Source organism: Alexandromys fortis, unplaced genomic scaffold (assembly GCF_014885135.2).
Source record: "Alexandromys fortis isolate MF-2015 unplaced genomic scaffold, M_Fortis_MF-2015_v1.1 scaffold_221, whole genome shotgun sequence".
Classification (NCBI taxonomy): domain Eukaryota; kingdom Metazoa; phylum Chordata; class Mammalia; order Rodentia; family Cricetidae; genus Alexandromys; species Alexandromys fortis.
Genome location: NW_026068096.1, coordinates 1,183,562 through 1,208,514, shown reverse-complemented (window position 1 = coordinate 1,208,514; position 24,953 = coordinate 1,183,562). Strand labels below are relative to the sequence as shown.

At 52.0% G+C, this 24,953-nt stretch overlaps 2 protein-coding genes across 6 annotated transcripts; both read left to right on the top strand.

Annotated features, from left to right (window-relative positions):
* Window positions 1-7,597: 7,597 nt before the first annotated feature.
* Scamp4 (secretory carrier membrane protein 4) lies at window positions 7,598-21,375 on the top strand. Of its 5 annotated transcripts, none has more exons than XM_050123290.1 (7): window positions 7,598-7,669; window positions 14,399-14,446; window positions 14,783-14,933; window positions 15,519-15,675; window positions 16,586-16,687; window positions 17,836-17,953; window positions 20,185-21,375. In XM_050123290.1, exons 3-7 carry the CDS (start codon window positions 14,930-14,932, stop codon window positions 20,359-20,361), a joined length of 558 nt encoding a protein of 185 aa, XP_049979247.1. In that variant the 5' UTR covers window positions 7,598-7,669; window positions 14,399-14,446; window positions 14,783-14,929; the 3' UTR covers window positions 20,362-21,375. The 5 variants fall into 5 exon arrangements, with proteins under 5 accessions (XP_049979247.1, XP_049979248.1, XP_049979243.1 ...); XM_050123291.1 differs by having other exon boundaries at window positions 7,600-7,669; window positions 14,805-14,933; XM_050123286.1 differs by lacking the exon at window positions 7,598-7,669 and adding an exon at window positions 7,676-8,027.
* Window positions 7,606-13,079, top strand: Adat3 (adenosine deaminase tRNA specific 3). Its single transcript, XM_050123285.1, has 2 exons — window positions 7,606-7,669; window positions 12,005-13,079. The coding sequence occupies exon 2, from the start codon at window positions 12,021-12,023 to the stop codon at window positions 13,074-13,076; it is 1,056 nt and encodes a 351-aa protein (XP_049979242.1). The 5' UTR covers window positions 7,606-7,669; window positions 12,005-12,020; the 3' UTR covers window positions 13,077-13,079.
* Window positions 21,376-24,953: the final 3,578 nt, after the last annotated feature.

Sequence of the window (24,953 nt, the reverse complement as noted above, 5' to 3'; positions counted from 1 at the left end):
TTTATTTATTTGTTTGTTTGTTTGTTTTGGTTTTTCGAGACAGGGTTTCTCTGTGGTTTTGGAGCCTGTCCTGGAACTAGCTCTTGTAGACCAGGCTGGTCTCGAACTCACAGAGATCAACCTGCCTCTGCCTCCCGAGTGCTGGGATTAAAGGGGTGCGCCACCACTGCCCGGCTTCTTTCCCAATTTTTTAAAAAGATTTATTTATTTATTATGTATACAGTGTTCTGTCTGTATGTATGCTTGCTGGCCAGAAGGGGGCACCAGATCTCATTACAGATGGCTGTGAGTCACCATGTGGTTGCTGGGAATTGAATTTAGGACCTCTGGAAGAGCAGTCAGTGCTCTTAACCTCTGAACCATCTCTCCTGCCCCCTCCCAAATTTTTTTTTACTTGGTTTATTTGTCTGTATGTATACATTATTGTGCCATAAATCTCCTGGTCAGAAAACGGCTTGTGAGAGTTGATTCTGATTTAAGTAACAGGGACTGAACTCAGGTATTCAGGCTTAGTGGCAAAAAAGCTTATATCCAATGAACCATCTCAATGGCCCACTTTTTCTTTTTGTTTTATTTTTATTCATTTTTGACTCAGGGTCTCTCTGTGTAGCCCTGGCGGACGTGGAACTTACTCTGTAGACCATGCTGGCCTTGGACTCACACAGATCCCCCTGCCTCCTGAGTGCTGAGATTAAAGAGACCACCAAGCTCTATTTTCTTATTCTGTATGTATGAGTATTTGGCTGCATATATGTATGTACATCACATGTGTGCCTTGTGCCCAAGGAGAAGAGGTTAAATTCCCTGGATCTGGAGTTACTGATAGTCAGGATGGTCGTGAGCCACTGTGTGGCATCTGGGAACCAAACCTGGGTCTTACACAGCACAGTAAATGCTCTTAACCACGGCGTCATCCCTCTAGCCTCCTCCTTGTTTTTTGAGACAGCATATTGATCTGTAGGCCAGGTCACTGGGGAACCCTTATGTAGCTCAGGCTGGGCCCCTGAATTTAGCAGTCCTGCTAGACTGACAGACATGAGCTACCATGACAAGCTGAGTGAAAGTCTTTTCCAGGGAGGTGAGGGGACCCAGAGTGACTTACCTGAGACTGTGGGATTAGGCATGTGTTGCCACACCCAGTTTTACTACATCCTACAGACCACATCCTCATTCCTTCCCCCCCACCCCTACCTTCTCTTTTGCGGCAAGAGTGTTCTCTTGTTGGCTCCTTGCTCTCCTCGGCCTTGGTTTTCCTTCTATTTATCCTCTCTTCCTGCCAGCCCTTCCTGTCCTTGTTCCTGCCTTGCTATTGGCCATTCATTTCTTTATTAGAACCATCAGGTATTTTAACCGGGCACCATACCACAACTTCACGGACTTAAACAAATACAGTGTGAACAAAAGTCACACACCTGCAAATACTATTCCCCAACAGTGCATGGGCCAGCAATATGGCTCAGTAGTACCTGACAAGTCTGGGGGCCTGAGTTCCAGCCCTGAGACCGGTATGGAAGAAAGAAAGGAATGGTTCCTGCAAATTGCACTCTGGTTGCCACACTGCGGCAGGCATGCACATACAAAAGAAATGAAATCTTGCAGCCAGGCGGTGGTGGTCCACGCCTTTAATCCAAGCAGAGGCTGGTGGATCCCTGTGAGTTCAAGGCCAGCCTGGTCTACAAGAGCTAGTTCTAGAACAGGCTCCAAAGCTACAGAGAAACACTGTCCCAAAGCACATACCCCCCCCCCCAAAAAAAAGAAAGAGAAACAGAAAAAGAAATGAAATGTTGCCCGGTGGTGGTGGTAGAGACTTTTAATCCCAGCACCCTCAGGCAGCAGAAACAAGAAGATCTCTGTGAGTTCAAGGCCAGCTAATTCTACAACAGCCAGGGCTACACAGAAAAATTCTGTCTAGGGGCTAGAGAGTTGGCTCAGCAGTTAAGAGCATTGCCTGCTCTTTCAAAGGTTCTGAGTTCAATTCCCAGCAACCACATGGTGGCTCACACCCATCTGAATGAAATCTGGTGCCCTCTTCTGGCCTGCAGGAATACATGTAGACAGAATATTATATACATAATAAATAAATATAAAAAAATCTGTCTAAAAGAAAGAAGGTCAGGGAGGCAAGTGTTTACTACCATAAAAGTTCCAGGACCCGAGTTCAAGTCTGCAAAAGCCACATAAAATGCCAGGTTCCTGGATTGTAATCCCAGTGCTAGAGAGGCAGAGATAGGCTGGCCTGGGTGCTTTGTTGGCTAACTGGCCTAGCGGACGGCTGAGCGCCAGGCCAAAGAAAATACTGTCTCAAACAAGGTGGAAGACCTTCCCTAAGGTGTCTCCTATTCCTGCACATTAACATGCTTGCATGGAAAGATGGATGGGACTCAGGAAGTGGCTAAGCAAGTGAAGCAACTTCTACCAAGCCTGATCATGACCTGAATTCAACCCCAGAACCCTCAAAAAGGTAGGTAGAGAGAAGCGAGCCCACAGATCTGTGCTCTGCCCTCCACAGGTGTAGCAGGATGCAAACACAACAAGTAAATGTAATTTTTTCTTTTTCTTTATTTTTCAAGATCAATAATAATAATAATACTTTAATATTTAAATTTACATTTAGCTGGGTGTGGTGACACACACCTTTAAGTACCATGTCATGAATAGACTCCTTCCTTCAAACCCAGGACTTCCTCCAGGCAATTCCAATTTAGGGCTGTGAGAAGCCAGGGCTGGCTAAGCCAGAAAGCCAGGCTATATGTGGGATAAATCATAGGGAGTGAAGGTAGCCCTCTGGCTGGGGGTGAGAGAGTGGCCAGGACAGGACTCTAGTTGGTGGAGTAAGACTCAGTTCTTCACTGAAGTCTGTCCTTCTCTCTCTTCGGTACAATGCTGCCCACATTCCCCAGGACACTTTGTAAAAGAAAAAACCATTGTTGTAGCTAGACATTGCAGTAAGCCCCTGTAACAACACCCTAGGAAGGAAGCAGAGGCAAGAGAGGACCACCAGGAGTTCAAGGCCAGCCAGTACTACACAGATATATCAAAAATTAAAACACAGGGGCTGGTGACAAGGTGCAGCGGGTGCAGGTGCACGCTGTCCAACCCGGTGATCCGGTGCAGCGGGTGCGTGCTGTCCAGCCTGAAGAGTTAAGTTTAATTGCTAGGACTCACAGAGTGGAGAAGAACACAGAACAGAGCCTGTAAGCTGGCGTCTAACCTGCATTCACCCACCCACAGACCAAACCCCGCACACAAAGAAATACAGCGCACTATTTCGCCAGGTGGTGGTGGCAAACACCTTTAAGTCCAGCAGGAAGGAAAAGCTAGTTGTGTTAATGTGGGAGGAAGCTGTGGAGGACAGCTAACACATCCATTTCAGCACTTGAACGCAGGAGACAGGCACTGCCCAGAGTTCTGTACTACCTTAACCCAAAGAAGACAATGTCTTAAAAACTAGCCAACCAACCATTAGACAAAGAAAACTAGGCTGGAGAGGCAGCTCAGCAGTTACTGGCAGGGGCTGCCTCTCAGAGGACCTGGGTTGAATTCCAAACACCACAGGGCACAAACACCTGTAACTGCAGCTCTGGGATTTGAGGCTCTCTTCAGGCCTCGGAAAGCAACATACACACACACACACGCACATACATGCATGGTGCACACACGCACATGTACACGCGCGCACACACACATGCACACACACATGCAAGGTGCACAGTGCATTATAGACATACACTCAAACACATAAAATCTTATTTAAAAAAAGAAAAGAGAAAGCCAGAATTAAGTACTATTCACAAAACTGCGAAGATGGAACCGATCTTAGGGCCAAGCCTGCTCAGATGGCCCCATGCCTGTCAGGCTTAATGGAGAGTAGTCAAACTGCAGTTTTTTTTTTTTTTCCTGAAGCTTAAGTAATGACACCACATAGTATCTTTTGTTCTTTTTAATTTTTTTTTTTTTTTTTTGATTTTCGAGACAGGGTTTCTCTGTAGCTTTTTGGTTCCTGTACTGGAACTAGCTCTTGTGGACCAGGCTGGCCTCGAACCCACAGAGATCCACCTGCCTCTGCCTCCCGAGTGCTGTTGTTGTTGTTTTTTTTTTTTTTTGAGACACAGTCTCATGCAGTCCAGGCTGACCTCAACCTAGCTATGTAGCCAAGGATGGCCTAAACTTCTTGCTTCCTGCCTCTGCCTCCCCGTGCTGGGGTAACAGCTGTGCCTTGCAGGTTTGCATGGTGCTGGGGGCGGAATCTCTGGCTTTCTGCATGCCAGACAAGGCCTCTACTCACTCAGCTACAGGAGTGTTGCTACTCAACCCAGGCTAGCTACAGTGTAGTGGTCTTCTCGTCTCAGCCTCCCCAGTGCGGGGATCATAATGGCGCCAGCCCAAGCTTCTTACCCAATTTACAAAACAGGTTCCAAATCTTGGGTGTCACAACTGCACAGCCTGAGACTGTGCCTTGAAGACAGCCGTATTTGGCGAATGCATGCCCAGATGTGTCCACATGATGGCTGATTTCAAGGGGCTGGGGCAGAGAATGGTTTCTGTGGAGTGTATAGGCCAGGCAGGAAGTAGGGGATTCTTTTTTTTGGGGGGGGGAGTTTGAGACAGGATTTTTTTGTAGCTTTGGAGCCTGTCCTGGAAGCTCACTCTGTAGACCAGGCTGGCCTTGAACTCACAGAGATCTGCCTGACTCTGCCTCACCAATGCTGAGATTAAAGGTACATCACCATCGCCCAGCTAAAGACTGATTGATTAATTTAATGTATATGAATGTTCTATATGCCTACACATCAGAAGAGGACAGAAATTCCTACTAGAGATGGTTGTGAACCATCATCGGGTTGTTGGGAATTGAACTCAGGACCTTTGTCTGGAAGAGTAGTTGGTGTTCCTAACCACTGAGCCATCTCCCTAGCCATGAATCTCACTTTTGTAGACCAGGCTGGCTTCAAACTACTGAGATCTGCCTGCCTATGCCTCCTGAGTGCTGGGATTAAAGGCGTGCACCATCGTTGCCCGGCAAATGTCAATCTTTTTTCAATTCATCTTTTTTATGTTCATTGGTGGATATGTATCTGTGGGAGGGTGTCAGAAGCTCTGGAATTGCCACGTGGGTGGGCCACCCGAGAGCACAGATGTCCAATTAAACCTGGATATCTTTTAATTTGGTCTGATTTGGTCTGACTGGGATTATTTGTGTCAGCAGAGAGGCTCATCTCTCGTTGGGGTCCACAAAAATAGTAAAATAACTAGCATGGCTTTTCTGATGACCCTCTTCCAGTGTAATGACCCAAAGTCCTGGTTTTTCTCCAGAGTCCCTTGGCTCATGTGGCCTCCTGTAAGTTAGATGCAGCGCCTAAGGTCTCTGGCTTTCTGACGTGGATCACATCATGTGGATCACATCATGTCCACACTAATCTCCCACTTACCGGTCTTGCAAGTGACCATAAACTGATCCTGTGGAACCTATTTTGGTCTGATAGCTGGTCACAAGACACTCTTTATTCCAGAAAGGTCCTGGCAGACAGTCCGAGAAGATTGCAAAGAAGCTGATTCTTTTTGTTTGTTTGTTTGTTTGTTTGTTTGGTTGGTTGTTTGGTTGGTTTTTCGAGACAGGGTTTCTCTGTGGCTTTGGAGCCTGTCCTGGAACTAGCTCTGTAGACCAGGCTGGTCTTGAACTCACAGTGATCCGCCTGCCTCTGCCTCCCGAGTACTGGGATTAAAGGCGTGCGCCACCATCGCCCGGCGCAAAGAAGCTGATTCTGCGGACATTGGCCAATCCAGGTTCTCTGGTGCCCGTGTCTACCTTGCTGGCAGCCATTGCTCAAGCCAGACAGTCTGCAGTTTAGTCAGGGCCGCTGCGTGAGGTCCCCATGAAGCATCAGATCCTGGCTCCTTAGTCAACAAATCAATTAGAAAGTATTGCCTACTCTTAATGTTAAACCATTTCTCCGGTCCCTACTATTTAGTCATTAATTTTATTTCATCTTTGTTTGTTTGTTTGTTTTCAAGACATTGTCTCATGTAGTCCCGGCTGTCCAGGAATCTGCCTGCCACTGCTTCTGGAGTGATTAAAGGCATCTCACACAGGTCAGCCTAGGTGGAATTATTTGTGATCCTCCTGACTCAGCTTGCTCATGCTGGCATGAACCCCATACTGCTGGCATGAACCCCCATGCTTGGCTTCACTGTTTTGTTTTATTTTTTAAAATGTCTGAGTGTTCTATCTACATGGATGCCAGTACAGATGGATGAGGGCATTGGATCCCAGTACAGATGGTTGTGATCCACCAACCATCTGTGCTGAGAATTGAACTCTGGACCCCTGGAAGAGCAGCCAGTGCTCTTACACCCTGAGCCATTTCTCCAGCTCCGTTGGTGTCACCGTTCATCTGCATCCCCGGAACTTTCGTTCTTTGAGACAAGGTTTCTACTGCCTCTGCCTTCAGAATGCTGAACTTTTTCTTCTTTTTAAGATTTATTTATTTATTATGTATTCAGTGTTCTGCCTGCGTGTACACCTGCGAGCCAGATTACATCACAGTGAAAGACTCTCGAAGAGGTCCTTCTCTCGGGAGGAGACCTCCCCTACGCCAAGGAACAGGCCGAGACCACACGGATGCAAATCGCAAGAGGTTTATTGGGTAAACACAGGTACCTGCGGGCAGCAAAGTCTTTCGGAGGACTTGCGCACCTGCCGACTGGAGGGTGGGCTTTTTCTAGGGAAGAGCAAAAAGCAAGTTTACAGAAGCAGAAGCATGGTTATGGGTCAATCAGAATGAGGCGGGGGCATGAATGGTTTCCTCTCTCAGCATGGGTGTCAGCAACAGTCATCCTGTTCCTATCTTATAGATATCCTGTTTTGCAGTCAACCTGCTTTGCTGATGTCCTATCTTATTGATATCCTGCCTTGCAGTCATCCTATCTCGTAGACACCCTGCTCTCCTAAGCAAATGGAATGTTCTTATGAGAGCAGGCTGGCTGCTGATCTGAGAATTTTTCAAGCAAACAGGACGTTCCCCCGGGAGTATGCTAGCTGCGGGTTTTGAGGAGGGGGTCTGTAGGGTCTTTCAACAGATCGCTGCGACCACCACATGGCTCTCCCACCACAGTTTGTCTCCTGGGCGGCGGGATGAATTCTTATGTGCACTAGCCGTGTTGGGGGATGGAATCAGGGGTCTCCTGGATGCTAGGCAAACACCTTACAAACGTGCTATAGCCCGAGCCCCAATTTTTATTCAAGAGTCCACATATTTGCTTCATCCACTGTAGGGATGGGGAAAAGGAGGGCCTGAGTGGACCCGGAACCCGGGGAACTTCCCAGTAGTCTGAGGGCAGATGCTCTTTGTGTGAGTTTCCTTCTGCCTCAAGTCTCCCCTCTGTGGATGTCTCAGTGTCAAGCAGGGTCCATGTTTGGGCCATCCATTCGCTGGTCTTGAACCGGCAACACAGCGCTCTGGCCCCTGCAGGACACAAGGAAAAAGGTCCCCAGATACACTAAGATGGCGTGAACGGGTACGCGCGCGGCCTTATGGGAATTGTAGTCAGCTCTCCGACTCGAGCAGGCCCCGCCCACAAACTACGTTCCCGTCGTGCCCCGCGGCGGTAGGCGGGGCGGCCCGGTTGCTAGGACTTGGAGCGGCGTGGCGTTCTCGCGGGCGTCCCTCAGGTGAGCAGCGGCCGTAGGGACTCGGCTTCCACTGTTCCGGATACGCCACCGGGCAGCGGGGAGAGCGACACGATCCGGTCGGTGGACGGGAAAACTAGGCCTTGCCGGGGTCGACCACGTAGGCTCCGGGAGTGCTGCGCGCGTTCCGGGAGGTGGTGGGCGTGCTCGTGCGCTCAGTCAACGCGAGTACGCGTGCGTCGAGGGCTTTGTACCTACCGCACCCTACGCCGTCGGTTTGCTGCGCATGCGTGTGCCCCTCGTCTCATTCCGGAAACTCTTAATTTCCAGTTGCGTCTGTTCCGGGTCATCGCAGTTAGTCCCCTGCCTCAGGGTTGTCCAAACACCGTCTAAACAGCAGGTGTGCAGTTTCCCTTTAAGCTGTGGTACCCTGTGGGAATTGTTGAGGTAGTTCTGGCGGTACCAGGTATCGAATCCTGGGCTTTGGTCCTGTTAGGTGGGCACCGCTAACCCACGTCCCTTCCCTCCGGTAGCTGATTCCACCCTTAGCCCCTCACTGGAGGTGGGTAGGTTGTCACGCTGCCCTCTGCCTTCATTCCTTTTTATTTTTTATTTCGGAATATTTTGCTTTCTGTCTCAGACTGGCCTGGAACTCAGCATCCTGCTTATTGAGGGCCTGGTGTTTTAGGCTTGAGCGTTCAGACTTGACGCCGTGATGCTGCTTGCTGGCCTCCCCTGTAGCCAAGCCAGTCAACAGCCGTGGCCCCTTTCTGTGGGACCCAGGGCCCATTGCTTGCCTGCAGTTCTTAAGTGCGGTGTGCTGAGGTTCCTCGGAGAGAGGCAGACTTCCTAAGCTACTGTAGGGAGTGTCGGCGGGCCCCAGGTCCCTGTCGTGGGCTCATGGGCAGGAGCTCCTTTTGGGACCTGTTTGCATGCTGACTCCACTTATGCTGGTGTCCGCTTCAGTCCCAGCACGTGGGAGGCAGTGACATGAAGGTGACCGCAAGTTTGAAGCTGATCAGATAGACATGGTGAGCTCTCGGCTAGCTTGGGCTACACGGGGAAACCTTGTCTCAGAACAGAACAAGAAAGCAAGCATACAGAATGGACCTTGAAGGACCCCTCTGGCCACAGCCTTGGCTACCATCCTGTGGCTTTCAGACTCCTCCCCAGAGGTCTGTAAAGCCAGGCACCTGTCCCCAAGGCCTTCTTTCTGCGTCCCTTGTTTGTAGTCTTGAGGGGACAAATGCGGCTGTGTCTTCTGCCCTGCAGACAGTAGGGCTTTGTGGTCCCCGCAGTTGGTGAGGGTTGTAGGCGTGCTATGTGCCTGGGAAGGCCAGATGTCACCATGGCCCCGCATGGGCTCTGCCTGCCCTGGGGCCTGTCAGAGGCAGCCATGGTGCCACTAGACTCTCAGACGTGCCTGGCACCATTCTCCCCATAGAGCCATGCTCCGCTGACCTGGGCAGCCTCGGGGAGCTCTAGAAGCCAGCAGATGCCCACCAGGCCATCACGGTGGCCAGGGACACCACAGGGGTGGCGGTTTGTGGGGGATGCAGACAAGCCCCTAGGCAGCCATGCAGTCGCCTCCCTCGCGGGAGCTCTTGTTCTGGTTTGTTTCTTTGATGCTCAGTATGTAACTCAAGTTTCAGTGTGGCAGCCATGTTCCTGCCACCTTTGAGCCACACTCGCAGCCCCTCCGTGGCGGCGCTCTGATGATGGTGTGTTGAAATAGGAGCGGTGTGGCTGTGTCCCCAACACCCCGGCCGCTTGGCTAGCTTATGCCCGAAATAATAACACACAAACCGTATTCATTGAAACACTGCTTGGCCCATGAACTCTAGCCCTTACAGGCTAATTCTCGCACCTGGACTAGCCCATTTCTAATGATGTGTGTAAGCACCCCAAGGTGCGCTTACCGGGAAGATTCTAACCTACGTCCATCCTGGGGAGCTTCATGGGTCTGCCTCAGAGCGCAGAGCTATCGTGTCTATCCGGCAGAGCTGAGCATGGCGTCTCTCCGGGAGCAGAGCAGAGTCTGACCTCACTTCCTCTTCCGCCCAGCATCCTATTCTGTTTTCTCCTCCTACCTATGCTTTAACCTATCAGGGCCAAGCAGTTTCTTTATTGCTCAGCCAATGAAATCAACAGATCGATATGACACTCCCACATCACTTCCCCTTTTTCTGTTTAAACAAAAAAAGAAGGCTTTAACTTTAACATAGCAAAATTACATATAACAAAACAGTTATCAAATAAAAATTACAATAATCTATATCATAACTAAGGAAAACTATAACTATAGCTAACTATTCTTAACTCCATCAAAGAGTCCAGAAAGATACAATATTACCTAAGCAAACAAGAAATCCAAAGCTCTAGAAATGACAGAGACATCTCGCTGCCTGAACAGTCACCCAGAGTTCCTCTATACCATTGGGGCATCCATCTTGGGCCTACAGGCCCATAGTTTCCAGCAGACATTTCCACAAAGCAGGAAATTTCAAAGGCAGTCACTATCTGCTTGTCCTGAAGAATGTCTTGCAGACTCTTTCATGAATCAGGAACCCCAAAAGGTCATCTCACCTTTAGGCAAGTTCAGCAGTCCTCTCTCTGCGGGTTCTCTGTGTCCAGTTTATGCAATAGTCCAGGCAAGAGCAGTTTCTTGCCCAAATGGCTATCAAACTCCATAAGGATCCTCTTCGATGCCCATCTTCCTCTTGAAGTAGATTGGTGCTGCCAGGAGCAGAGTGTCTCATTGTCATGAAAAGTCCTAAGTTGTTAAAACATTTAATAGCATATTCCGTAGTCTTTGAAAAATATGAAGAATGCCAATCTAACTGAAATATCTATCTATATATCTAGAAAATCTAACTAACATGACTACAAACTTGACTATTATTAATGATTATCCATTAACAACCTACATGCATTACATTTTTAAGTGAACTACACAATCACAATACCTTAATAAAGATCAGAAATACATATACATATAACAAAACTGACCTTAAATCTCTATCAATAAAGCAAAATCTATACTAATGCAAATTATTCATATCTATATCATATCCCTCTTTAAATGTAAAAGAACATTTATAAACCATATTTGGGAACATGGGCGCAGTTTTTTCTCTCCAAACTGCTTCCTGCTGAATGGGAGCGTCGTTAATTAGGTCTTTCATGGTATAACCTGTGTGCTAGTTTCATCTCAGTTGGCAGTTGAGTGAAGCAATTTTCTGAAGGTATTCACAGCAACCGTTCGGGAGGGCATGGTCCATCATACCATATTGGAATAGAAGAAATGAACAGGGTCTCATCCTCTGTGAAAACAAAATAGGAAACTCCTTTCCAAAGTATCATGTCCTTAGATCCAAATTTCAAAGTCAAGGCATCAAAATCTCTACGTTGGATTAGTTCAGCAGCATTTATAAAGAAATATATTTTAGCATCTGTTGCTCCTCGCTCAGCATTCAAACAATTCAAAGAGAGCATAATAGCATACAGTATCAAGATTCTCTGTGTATTTTCCATCTTTGTACAGCTTTATTTTAACCTCTATTTCGTTTATTTTTACTTTTATTTTATATTCTCTATCTCTTTGACCTGGAATAACTCTGTAGACCAGGCTCTACTTGACCTCTCAGAGATCTGCCTGTCTCTGCCTCCCAGGCACTGGGACTAAAGGTGTTTGCTACTACACCTTGAACTCACAGAGATCTGTTTGTCTCTGCTTTCTAGGCACTGGGATTGAAGGCGTGTGCTACCACACCTTGAAGCCACAGAGGTCAATCTCCCTCTGCCTCCCAAGTGTTGGGATTAAAGGCGTGTACTACCACACACAACTTCTCTTTTTCTTACTTCTTTTTTACTTTAAGAATTTCAACTTTTAGTCTGCATACATTTTTAACACTGTAAATCATTTAAAATTTTTCTTTGTCTTTGAATCTCTTTACTGTATATCTCTTTTTCTGACCACACGAGCCTTTAAATTACTGAGCAATATGAGTAGGATTAAAGTCGTGGCTTTGCCAGCTAGATCCAGTCCATTCCTTAGCTTTCCAGCCTCATGGCTGAGGTACCAGTTGTAGCCATGTTTACTGCCACAACTGTGCATGCTGATGGGGTGGGTTCTGGATTCGATAGTAATGAGTGACTGTCTCCACACTGTGTCCGTCCTGTGCTCGATGACTGGTCAGAGCCCTGTAGAGCCCGGCACAGTTATTCCTTGTGCAGCCTGGGAGTCAGCTGATTGTACCTGGCGCTCCGCTCAGGCTCCTCCTTCCCAGACCTGGCAGGATCCATAGCATCCCAGGACAGACCCCCAGCCACAGAAGCTGACGGATGACACTCCAGTCGCATCTTTGTCTCCCACAGTCAAAGCTCGCTGAGCATGGATCCCACCGCGGGCCTCTCAGAGCAGCCTGAACCTGAGAAGACTGGAAGTGAGGAGCAAGAGCCGGTGCAATGGCAAGCCCTCCCTGTCCTGTCGGAGCAGCAGTCGGGCGCCGTGGAGCTGGTGCTGGCCTATGCTGCCCCCGTCCTGGACAAACGCCAGACATCACGCCTCCTCCGGGAGGTGTCTGCTGTCTACCCGCTGCCAGCCCAGCCCCACCTCAAGCGGGTGCGCCCCAGCCGCAGTGCCGGGGGTGCCCATGCATCGGATCTGCTGTTGTGCCTGGCAGGGCCTTCCGCGGGCCCCCGCTCACTGGCTGAGCTCCTCCCCAGGCCGGCTGTGGACCCACGTGGCCTGGGCACACCTTTCCTGGTGCCCGTGCCCGCCCGGCCGCCCCTCACCCGGAGCCAGTTTGAGGAGGCGCGGGCCCACTGGCCTACATCCTTCCACGAGGACAAGCTGGTGACCAGCGCGCTGGCCGGGCAGCTCTTCTCTGCGCAGGCGCGAGCGGCCATGCAGAGCCACATGCAAAGGGCCGTGCGTGCCGCCCAGAGAGCAGCTGCGCAGGGCCTGCGGGCGGTGGGCGCTGTGGTGGTGGACCCAGCCTCTGACCGCGTGCTGGCCACAGGCCATGACTGCAGTGGCACCGCCAGCCCCCTGCTGCACGCTGTCATGGTGTGCATTGACCTGGTGGCCCAGGGGCAGGGCCGTGGCACTTGTGACCTCAGACGTTACCCAGCTTGCTCCTTTGCCCCGGCCTCCACCGCCCAGGGTGCACGTCCTGGCAGCGTGCGCAAGCTGGAGGAGGATGAGGACAGCCTGCCCTACGTGTGCACTGGCTACGACCTGTATGTCACCCGTGAGCCCTGCGTCATGTGTGCCATGGCCCTCATCCACGCCCGCATCCAGCGTGTCTTCTATGGGGCGCCCTCACCAGACGGCGCCCTGGGCACGCGCTTCCGTGTCCACGCGCGGCCAGACCTCAACCACCGCTTCCAGGTGTTCTGTGGCATCCTTGAAGACCAGTGCCGCCAGCTGGACCCCGACCCATAGGCCTGGTGACCGTCTGCTTCCAGACCTCTGTGTCCCCTGAAGCTCCACGGCCTTGGACCCAGGGGACCCACCCTCTGTATATGTCTAAGGACACTGACCGCCTGTGTCAGCGTGTGTGGGACCCTTTAAGCCCCAAGACAGCGGCCTCCTCTCTGCTGGCTGTGGCGACCATGGGCGACCCTGCTTACAAGCTCAGTGGCTGTCTTCCAGTCCCCGTGGTCCTCCAGGCTCGGGACAGGGAGCAGCCATCGTGTGTGAAAATAAAGCACCTCAAACCAAGTTCCTGTTTGCACCGAGGGGCCAGGCTGTGTGGCTTTGAAGGGGAAGGTGGCAGCCCTGCTGAGTGCAGCCAGCTCTGGGTGCTTCTAGGGGCAGAAGCAGTTCAGGAGACGCCCGTGCCTGTCTCTGCAGTCTGTCTGGACACCTGTTGGCCTGGACAGTTCATGGCCCTTCTCTGTACCTCTGCTGGGGAGGCTGGGGCTTCAGAAGGGTCCGCCTGAGTGTGGTGGGCTGCTAGGCCTCTGAGCAGGACGCTGCTGCCCTTAGGAGACCGGCCTGGGGGCCCTCCCAGGCTGAGGGGACATGGGGCTTTGCCAGTGGTGAGGGCCTGCTGTGCGCCTGCTGGCCTCGGGCAGATGTGGACAGCGGAGAGTGACCCAGCTTAGAGCAGACGTCGGGCTTGGGTTCCTGCCTGCATCTTCATGTCCTCCCTTACAACCTTCCTCCTCCAAGGAAAGCCAGGGCCTGTTGCTACTCAGATGACCAGGAGGCAGGGTGGGGCAGGGTGAGGCTGTGAGGTGGCCCGTCTTGATGCTGTGGGACTGTGTCCAGCCAGTGGCACCTGGTTGAGCCTCTGAGACCAGGGTGGACCTGCAACCTTTTTACTTGAAACCTCAGGGGGGCTTCCCCGGCCTCCTCAAAGCCACTCAGGTGACTGGGGCTGTGCCAGGGCCCTGTGAGCTCTCCTGGGTGAATTCCACACCCACAGCTGCTGTGACCATGTGATTATCACATGGCAGGAAGCTCTGTTCTGGGTGGTTCCCTTGAATAGGAGTCCCGAGGGGTGTGTCGGGAACACTTAGGGTCATCTGTGGGTCAGTGTTGGGAGGACAAAAACTGGGGACATCCTGGCCTCAAGGCTGCAGGTAGAATCAGCTGGTGACTTCACCCTTCCAGACTTCTCTGTGGGGAGGTGACATGCAGCCCCACACCTGGGCCCAACACCTGCTGGGCAGCAGCCATCAGGGCCTGTGTGGGTGGAATGGGCTTGGGTCTTCCTGGGCCTGGTGGCTGCAGGGGCCCTGATACTAGTCTCCTTTCAGGTGGCCCTTTCTGCCTGGGTGCCAGGCCAGCTGGTACAGAAATGGCAGGTGAGATGTCCTGTTCCCCAACTCCCACTGAAACCCTGGATTCCTGAGCTGTGGTTGCAGACCTGACCTGAGCTACCCCAGCTTCTGCCTTGTGACATGTTTAGTGCTACAGTGGGGCATAGAGCCACCAAAGAGCCACCACCTTCCAGCGTGCAGATTGAGGGTTTGAAGTGCGGCTCGGAGGGGTGTACAGGGGACCCTGGGGCTGTGGAGGGCCTCTGGCTGCCTGCCAACCTAGGGCGTGTGCACTGCCTGGCCACTCCTTAGTGGTGTGGCCCTGGCCGCAGCCTTCGAGGGGACTGGAGGGCAACCTACAAAGGTTCGTGTCCTGTGCAGCCTCGGTGGGGTCCTTCTGCAGGAAAGGAGAACAACTTCCCGCTGCTGCCGCGCTTTGTCCCGCTGAAGCCCTGCTTCTACCAGGACTTCTCTGAGGAGATCCCCGTGGAGCACCGGGTGCTGGTGAAGAGGATCTACCGCCTGTGGATGTGTGAGCTTTGCGGGGCGGAGGGGTTCCGGTCCCTTCGTGCGGCTCCTCCGTCCTTGCTGATCTGCCCCCACTCTTCTCCACCTGTGTCCCCCTCCAGTTTACTGTGCCACTTTGGGGGTGAACCTGGTGGCCTGCCTGGCCTGGTGGATTGCGGNGCTTTGGAGCCTGTCCTGGAACTAGCTCTTGTAGACCAGGCTGGCCTCGAACTCACAGAGATCTGCCTGCCTCTGCCTCCCGAGTGCTGGGATTAAGCGTGTGTCATCCTTATAGTGTCTACCCAGCCCTATCTGGGTCACACTCCCCAAGTGTGTGCCGCTGCCCTCCTCCCAGTCCCTAACAAGCCTTGGAAGAGTGGGTGTGCTGTGAGGAATTCTAATGACACAGCCCCAAAGCTAACGTGAGCCCTGCACATGGAAGAGAAGCTGCACATGGCCACTCTGGCCTTACGGCCTCTGCAGGTTTTTGTTTGAGTATTTTTTGTTTTGTTTTGTTTTAATTTTTAGAGACAGTATCATGTAGCCCAGGCTAGCCTCAGACTCACTGTGTAGGCTAAGACTGACCTTGAACTCCTGATCCTCCTGCCAGTTTACTGTGCCACTTTGGGGGTGAACCTGGTGGCCTGCCTGGCCTGGTGGATTGCGGGTGGGACAGGAGCCAACTTCGGCCTGGCCCTGCTCTGGCTGCTTCTCTTCACTCCCTGCAGTTATGTGTGCTGGTTCCGGCCCGCATACAAGGCCTTCCGGTAAGGCAGGTCCAGGGGCCGGCAGGCCATAGAACCTCTCTGACCTGCTGGACTTTCTGATCCATTTCCAGGACAGGCTTCCGCCCAGTTAACTGACATTTGTCCTCCACTCATCCAGTGTGGCTGCTTGGGTCATGGGCAGCAATCTGTGACCGTAGGCCACAACCAGCTGCTGGGATGGAGTCCAGGGTGTGAGACTCAAGGCAAGTGGCACTGGCTGAGCCATGTCCCTTCCTTGGTGCTTTGAAGTTTGGTGGAGTTACACCACAGAGAGGTCTGGTCACAGCGCCCCTGCCTCAGTCTAACTTGAGGGCACCTGCTAAGTCGTCTTTGGAGTCCGTACCCTGATTTTGGGTTTACAGTTGGCTCACGCACTATAGTTTCCTGAACATAATGCATGCTGGGATTGCAGTGTGGTGGGTTAGCCTTGCTGGTGCTTGCTTCTAGAAGATTCCATCATGCAAAAGTCTGCTCTCCGGCCTCCACAAAGCCACTTCTGTTTCTGGACAGTGTCTGTTACGGAGTCACACACGTGTGTGACCTCTCCCGTGTTTGTCCCACTGCGGTGTGTGTCAGCTGCATGCCTGGGTGTCCGTCATCCATCCACCTTCAGTTGTCTCTCCTCAGCTGGCTTCTCAGGGACAAGTGTGCCTGAGTTACAGACAGAGGCTGGAGTGGGGCAGGGGGACTCCACCAAGCCAGAGCGGAGGCTGTCTCCTCCCACTCTTCGAAGCCCCCTTCCTTTGCCGTTGGGGTGTCTAGGCTTTATCAGCTTGCCCTGTTGGTGGGACCCCCAAGTTCCTCCAGGCCGTCCCCAGAGACACTGGCTGAGTGCTTGGTGGAGGGTCCGTAGGTCCATCAGGGACCGGGGACTCGGTGCTTCCTCCCCACCGTGTTCTTTCCCTTGCAGAGCCGACAGCTCCTTTAACTTCATGACGTTCTTCTTCATCTTTGGAGCACAGTTCATCCTGGCCGTCATCCAGGCCATTGGCTTCTCGGGCTGGGGGGCATGGTAAGCTGAATGAGGGATGTGCCTGTGTGAGATCCTGTGCCTGTGTGAGATCCCTGTGGGTCAGGCTCGGACTGTGGACCTTATCGCGAGCGGCCAGCAGAGGGTGCTGCCGAGCTGCTCGTGGCCCTGCCAGTGCCACCCTCTTAGATTTCATCCTAAAGCGACCCTTTCCTGCCACTCTGCCCGGGCTGCCTTGGACAGACACACTCCATTTCTGGTTTTGAGGGTCTCACTATATGGCCTTGACTGGCCTGGACCTGGTAGTTGAAGTTACGAGTTTTATCTGCCTCACTCCTGAGTACTGGGATAAAGGCATGTGCCGCTGGGTCTGGGCCCCCATTTCTTTCTCGCGTGTATTACACCCCAACAGTTCTCCTCTGCTCCACTCTTCCCAGCACCTCCCTTTCTTCCAGATCCATTTACTCCTCTTCCATTTCCCTCCCAAGGACGTCAACCAAACAGGAATAATGAGTTACAGTAGGAGCAGGCACAGCCTCGTGCACGGCTGTGAGACAGCCCAGGACAAGGCTCCCGCACTCCCGCTGTTGGGAGCCCCTTAGGTGTATGCAGAGGACTTAGGTCAGGCCCTTCTGGGCTCCATGATTGTCGCTTCAGTCCCTGGGAGCCCTTAGGAGCCCTGCTCAGTTGACACAGTGTGGCCTCCGTTTCTTTTGTGCGTCCTCGTCGAAGTCCATGTAAGGTCCACGGGCATCCTCTTCCCCTCCCTGTTTCTCATATGAACCCTGCCCCCTACTTTCCCCAGCAGCTGGAGTCCATAGCCTTGGAATGGGCTGTCACCCACTCCATCCCTAGCCATGGCATCTCCAGGATGGATGGCTGCCGAGGAGGGCTGTTTAGTGTGTCCCACCCAGCCCCACGTACTTGGTCATTTAGTGGTAGCATGGAGAACGACCTGGAGGAATCAGCAAGGCCTTGCCTTAATACTTTTTTTGAGATGTGTTTGGTGTGTTTTGTTTTTGTCAGTCACCCTTTGGTCCCTAACTGAGCTCCAGCTCCTTTACCTCTTGATCCATTGGAGCTCTGTACATATGAAGGATGAGGCCTATTTACACATTCCTTGTTGATTTGTCAGAGCTCTTTGCGTGTGCTGGGCCCTCCTTACCCCTCTCTCCCTTTTCACTCTGCAGTGGCTGGCTGGCGGCTGTTAGATTCTTTACGGTCAATGTTGGGGCTGCTGTGGTCATGCTGATCCCGGCCATCCTGTTTTCCTTGTCTGCTGTCATGATGGCCATCACTCTTGTGAAGGTAAGTTGGCAGGTCTGTCTCCACAGAGCACCCGTGTCTTCAGGTGTGGCTGTGAAGAGTTTTGTCACCTGGGAACTCACAGGCTTGGTTGGGGAGGACACATGGCCTTCTGCTAGGTGTGCAGGTCCTGGAGGAGGTTCAGGACTGGGCATCACAGGTGGTACTGGCCTAAGAGCAGGGAGCGCGGGAGACCTGGCCGAGTTCCCCAGACACCACTGTGCCCTGTGGCAGCTCTGCCTGGCTGGACACATCCTCAAGGCAGAGAACAGGTTCTACTGTAGCCAGCTGTGTAGGGGCAGGAACCTTTTAAAAGGCCTTTTTTTTTTTTTTGACACCAGGCAGTGGTGGCGTATGCCTTTAATTCTAGCACTCGGGAGGCAGAGGCAGGTGGATTTCTGTGAGTTCAAGGCCAGCCTGGTCTACAAGAGCTAGTTATACAGAAAAATCCTGTCTCGAGGGGAAAAGCCTTTTTTTGGGTTTCTTTTCTAGAGGATAAACCCAGCCTTGTGAGCTCCGGGCAGCCCTGCTCAGCAGAGTCGCTCTTCCATTCTCGAAGCTGACGTGTGTCTAGGAGTGAGCAGCCCACGTCCCCTAGAGCTGCATCTTATCTGCAGCATCCCCGGCATTCCCAGGACAGTGTTGACAATCCAGGAGGCCCGTGTGTCATCTTTTTTTTTTTTTTTTTTTTGGTTTTTCGAGACAGGGTTTCTCTGTGGCTTTGGAGCCTGTCCTGGAACTAGCTCTTGTAGACCAGGCTGGCCTCGAACTCACAGAGATCTGCCTGCCTCTGCCTCCCGAGTGCTGGGATTAAGCGTGTGTCATCCTTATAGTGTCTACCCAGCCCTATCTGGGTCACACTCCCCAAGTGTGTGCCGCTGCCCTCCTCCCAGTCCCTAACAAGCCTTGGAAGAGTGGGTGTGCTGTGAGGAATTCTAATGACACAGCCCCAAAGCTAACGTGAGCCCTGCACATGGAAGAGAAGCTGCACATGGCCACTCTGGCCTTACGGCCTCTGCAGGTTTTTGTTTGAGTATTTTTTGTTTTGTTTTGTTTTAATTTTTAGAGACAGTATCATGTAGCCCAGGCTAGCCTCAGACTCACTGTGTAGGCTAAGACTGACCTTGAACTCCTGATCCTCCTGCCAGTTTACTGTGCCACTTTGGGGGTGAACCTGGTGGCCTGCCTGGCCTGGTGGATTGCGGGTGGGACAGGAGCCAACTTCGGCCTGGCCCTGCTCTGGCTGCTTCTCTTCACTCCCTGCAGTTATGTGTGCTGGTTCCGGCCCGCATACAAGGCCTTCCGGTAAGGCAGGTCCAGGGGCCGGCAGGCCATAGAACCTCTCTGACCTGCTGGACTTTCTGATCCATATCCAGGACAGGCTTCCGCCCAGTTAACTGACATTTGTCCTCCACTCATCCAGTGTGGCTGCTTGGGTCATGGGCAGCAATCTGTGACCGTAGGCCACAACCAGCTGCTGGGATGGAGTCCAGGGGTGACAGGTGTGTGCCACCACATCTGGTTTCTGTGGTGTGGAGGGCAGGATGGAACTCAGGATGAGTGTGCCTTACACACTGAGCTGCATCCCCGTCCTCAGCCTGGCTGCCCTGGCTCTGATAAAGATATGCCTGCCTCTGGCTCCCACCACACCTGCCTTTTTGTTTATTTATTCATTCTTACTTTTTATTTATTTAGTTAGTTTTTTCAAGACAGGGATCCTCTCTGTAACTCTGACTGTGCTGGAACTCGCTCTGTAGCCCAGGCTGGCCTCGAGCTCAGAGCCCACCTCTGCCTCCTGAGTGCTGGGATTGAAGGTGTGTGCCAGCACACTGTGCTTTTTTGTATTTTTTAGACAACATCTCATGTAGTCCAGGCTAGCTCCTACCTCAGCCTGAGTGATGAGGGTCTACACCACCCTGCCCTGCATTATCCCCCTTTCTTCCTCAGGCTCCCTAAGAAAGATGGTCAGAGGTCACACACACTAGTGACAGTGAGGTGTCACAGTTGGGTGACGCGTACCGCCCTGGAGAAGCTGTTGTTGAATTGGTGTGTCCTTTGGGGCTGAGGGGACAGCAGAGTGGAGATGAGGTACCCAGGGCGCAGCGAGGGCGCACCTAGGACACAGTAAGGGTGTAGGGTCTGTCATGCCTTGTGATGTCACCTGAGGGTTCACAGTGGGTCTCTGTCCCTGCCAGTGCCCTGACCTGCTCTCTGCTCTTGTCCTGACCCTTCAGGTGCACAAGATCTACCGTGGGGCTGGTGGGAGTCTGCAGAAGGCACAGACGGAGTGGAGCGCTGGTACCTGGAGGAATCCCCCGTCGAGGGAGGCCCAGTTTAACAACTTCTCTGGAAATAGCCTGCCTGAGTATCCCACCGTCCCCAGCTACCCCAGTGCAGGCCAATGGCCTTAGGCAGCTGGCTGGCCCTAATATCGTGCCTCTGTCTCCTGCCATCACCCTTGGTCCTGAAGCCCGAGCATCTCCCCAGGGTCACAAGAGGTCCTTGGCCTGTATTCATCTTTGTCCGACCCTCAGCAAGCTCTGCCCAACAGCTGTTGTTCACTGCCAGCCCCCAGAGCCAAGCTGTGTTACTGCCCCTCCTGTCCACGGAGCAGCCTCAAGGGCCAGGCTCCTGCCCGTTGTGTCCCAGAGCACTGAGGGTGGAGGCAGGAGCGTGGCTGTTGTGATCGCATCCTTAGCACTGCCATCGGGTCTACCCCTGGGACAGGGTCCTCCAGCTTCTGTGGCCCATCCCTAGTGGCAGTGACAGCCTGCTGGCCCCACAACCATCCAGGATTCTCAGCAGACCTCTGCCAGTGCAGGCAGTGATCACTGGGTTGGGGCTGCTGTGACTCTAAGAGGCCCTCCCTCTCTCTGTGGGAGGAGAGACAGGCTCAGCTACACAGCAGGCCTCACCCCTGCCAGAGGCTAGCCAGGACCACAGGCCCTTGGTCTGCTGGGAGCAGAGCCAGGGACAGAACTGTGCCTTAGAGAGAACCCTGCTTTCCCTCACCCTTCGCCTTCCCAGGGTAGCTGTGGCCTGGCCAGGAAAGCCACCTGAGTTATGGAAGGTCCATGGCACCCCTGATGACATTGGACTCAACGTTTTCCCTTATGACCTGCTGGTGCCACCAGCTAAGCCACTGCAGTCCCCAGGCCTCCCCACAGAGCCGTGCCCTTCCTGCCGGTGTCCTGCCAAACTGCCTGGGCACCTGGATGCCCAGAGGGGGCCAGAATAGAGTTGCAGGCAGGCAGGCGCTTGGAGATCAGCCTCACACACTGAGGTGCAGAAGGGGCATAGAGATGGAGCCCAGTACCCCCAAGACACCTACACAGCATTGCCCTGCCATCCCGGGGTATGTGTACCCACATGCCAAGTTGGTTTTGTTATGTGAGAATATTCTGGAAATAAATTCTCTTTCTGCAGCAGGGCCTGTACTTGTGGGCACATGTATACGTACCCATGTGTGTGTGTGTAGCCTAGAGGTTGGCGTAACAGGCAAGCACCACTATAGCCCGCTGTTGACCTGGGTTTGGAGTAGAGGCAGGTGGATGTCTTGAGTTCCATGCTGGCTAAGCCTACGTAGCAAAATACATATGCCCCAAAATAAGAGGATTATCCTGGGATACATGGGACTCGGTCTCAAAAGGCTTTAGAGAATGTGGCATCATGGAGGACATGCTCCAGAGTGGACCAGCATGGTCTGCTTTGTGTCTTCTGTTCTCCCTGCACTAAGGCCCTTCCCCCAGAGCCTTGGCAATGCCCATGAAAACTGCATCTTGCTGGGTTGTGGTGGTGCATGCCTTTAACCCCAGCACTCCAGAGTCAGAGGCAGGCAGATCTCTGGATCTCAGAGTTCAAGGCCAGCCTGTTCTACACAGTGAGTTCCAGGACAGCCAGGGGCTACACAGAGTCTCAAAAAGCAATAAAAAAAAAAAAATTTAAAAAAAATCCAAAGGCACAGATACTTGCCAAGGGAAGGCCATGGAAGGAGAGATGGGCAGATTATCTAGAGGCCAAGGACACCGAGGTCACTGGCTGCCACATGCCACTGGGCAGGACTGGACTCCCTACAAAATCAGTGGGGCCAGCTCTCCTTGTTGACCTCAGAGGTCTGTCCCACAGAAGGGAGACGAGCTTGTGTTAGCCCTGGTGTATGGGGCTTTCCCTGTAAGCCTGTGTCTGCACACAACTCACTACCACACATAGGGTGGCAGTTCTTTCAGGAGTGGCGACAGTGACCCCATAGTTATGAAGTTCCTCACCTGGCATCTCTTCGACAGTTATGGTGCCATTCTGTCTTCAGCCACCAGGGGACACTCTGGGTTTCTCGTACCCATTGTCCTCTGCACTCTCCAATGCTGTCCGCACAAAAGACAATGGCCAGCCATGGCCCCTCTTTGCTCCACCCACACTGGCCTCCCACACTGAGTCCTGTCTCCAAAGTCCCCAGTACAATATCACATGCTGTAACCCGTTCTCTGCTTTGGCTCTTTTAATCTTTTCTAGGTTTGTTGTCTGGTTTTTTTTGAGACAGGGTTTCTCTGTGTAGCCCTGGCTGTCCTGGAACTCACTCTGTAGACCAGGTTGACCTCTAACTCACAGAGATCTGCCTGCCTCTGCCTCCCAAGTGCTGGGATTAAGGGTATGCATCACCACTGACCAAATTACTGGTTTGTATTTTTAATATGGTCTCCTGTACCACAGGCTGGCCTCCAGCACGCTGCATGGCCAAGGCTGGCCCTGAGCCCTCTTGACTCCACCTGGTGTATCTGAGCACTGTTGCTAAGCTCTTTCTCTCTACTGGTGCGTCCTGGGGTCCTCTACTTCCCCTGCTGGCTGGAAGGGATGCTGGGATGTAGTACAGAACATACTCATCTCTGAAGCCAAGAAGAACTTGGAATGATTGTGCCTCTAATCTTCAGAAAGTTCTAGAATGCTTTAAAATGGGGAAATACAGGAAAATTATAGAATCACTGTTGTCAGAATCTGGAGGCAGGAGGGCTGCCCTGTCGAGTTCATCTACCTGGTAGGTAGATAAAACTGCACTGCCTCTTCCCTCCCATGCAGACATCACCAATCGATTGACAAATGAATGATTCCTAACATGTTTTGCACAGGACAGGCATTAAGCAATCAATCTGCCAGCCAATGGTGCGGCCCATTCTGTGCACAAGTCAGGCGTCAATAAGACCTTCTCAGCACACAGCACTCACCGCGAGTCAATGTGTCAGCAATGGCCTCCTCCATCTATACGTAGAGAAGTGACATCAAGAGGAAACCAAATAACATCTTATTTCCAACTCAGACTTCCTGAAAGACACCTCTAAGCTCATCCTGGGACAAGGTGAACTCAGGCAGGGCAGCCCCTCCTGCTCCCACAGCACACTGTCCAGGATTAGCTTAGACTCTAGCCTCTGGGGCAACATCAAGAAAACATCAGCTGTGCCTTCCAAGGCCGGTTCCTGCTTGATGACCAAGACTGCCCTGTCCCCTCAGAGGGAAACTACCAGGCCTGGCTGGAAAGTGTGGGCACCCTGCCACTCAGTGTAAGGAAGCCATGTGTAACCAGAGTCCCTGTGGTTACATGCAGGGTATGGGCAGCTGTCATCTCTTCAAGGTTCTCCACCTGCTGCCAGGAACAAGATGAGCTCCCTCTTCCTGCCTCCTCCAGCTGCTGAGGAATCCTGGCACCTCGCCAGCAGGTGATTTAGCCACCTGCTCTGCTGGAACTTTCTCGGTGTGGACATTACAACCTCAAGTCCGGGCTGGGCTCAGTGGGTAGTGTTCCCTAGCTCCCAATGCTCAGTACATCAGGAGTTGGAGTTTAGACCACCCTTTGCTACATATTGGGTTTGAGGCTAGTTTGAACTACATGTGACCCAGTCTTTAAAAAAAAAATTATTAGCCATGAGATGGTGGCACACGCCTTTAATCCCAGCACTTGGGAGGCAGAGGCAGACGGATCTCTGTGAGTTCAAGACCAGCCTGGTCTACATAGGGAGTTCCAAGACAGGCTCCAAAGCTACAGAGAAAACCTGTCTTGAAAAACCAAAATAAATAAATAAATAAATAAAAAATCCCAGAAGGATGTAATATTACCTAAGTTAACAGGAAGTGCATAGTAAGCGACTTCTAAAACTCTAGAATTGACATAGACTTCTCACTGCCTGGACAGTCACCCAAAGTTCTTCTGTAACATTGGGGCATCTGTCTTCAGCCTACAGGACCATAGTATCCACAGACTTTTCCACGAAGCAGGAAATTTCAAAGACCGTTCCGCCTATATTGGCAGTTTGTCAGTCACTATTTTTTAATTTTTTTTAAGATTTATTTATTTGTTATGTATAGTGCTCTGCCTGCATGTACACCTGCCAGTCAGAAGAGGGCACCAGATCTCATTTGGTTCCTGGGAATTGAACCCAGGACCTCTGAAGAGCAGCCAGTGTTCTTAACCTCTGAGCCATCTCTCCAGCCCCGTCAATCACTATCTTCTGTGTCCTGCAGAATGTCTGGCAGATTCTTTCATGAAGCAGGAATCCCAAGGGATCATCTTGCCTTTAGGCAAGTTCAGCCGTCATTTCTCTGTGGGTCCTGCATGTCCAGTTCACACAGTATAGCATCAAGCAGTCCACGTAAGGGGCAGTTTCTTACCCAAATGACTAACCAAGGCCATAAGGAGCCTCTCTGATGCCTATCTTCCTTTTGATGTAAATGGTGCTCCCAGGAACAGATGTGTCTCATTGTCATGAAAAGTCTTAAGTTCTTTTTTTTATTTATTTATTATGTATACAATATTCTGTCTGTGTGTATGCCTGCAGGCCAGAAGGGGGCACCAGACCCCATTACAGATGGTTGTGAGCCACCATGTGGTTGCTGGGAATTGAACTCAGGACCTCTGGGAGAGCAGCCAGTGCTCTTAACCTCTGAGCCATCTCTCCAGCCCTTTTTCTTTTCTTTTCTTTTTTTTTTTTTCCTGAAACAGGGTTTTTCTGTGTATCTC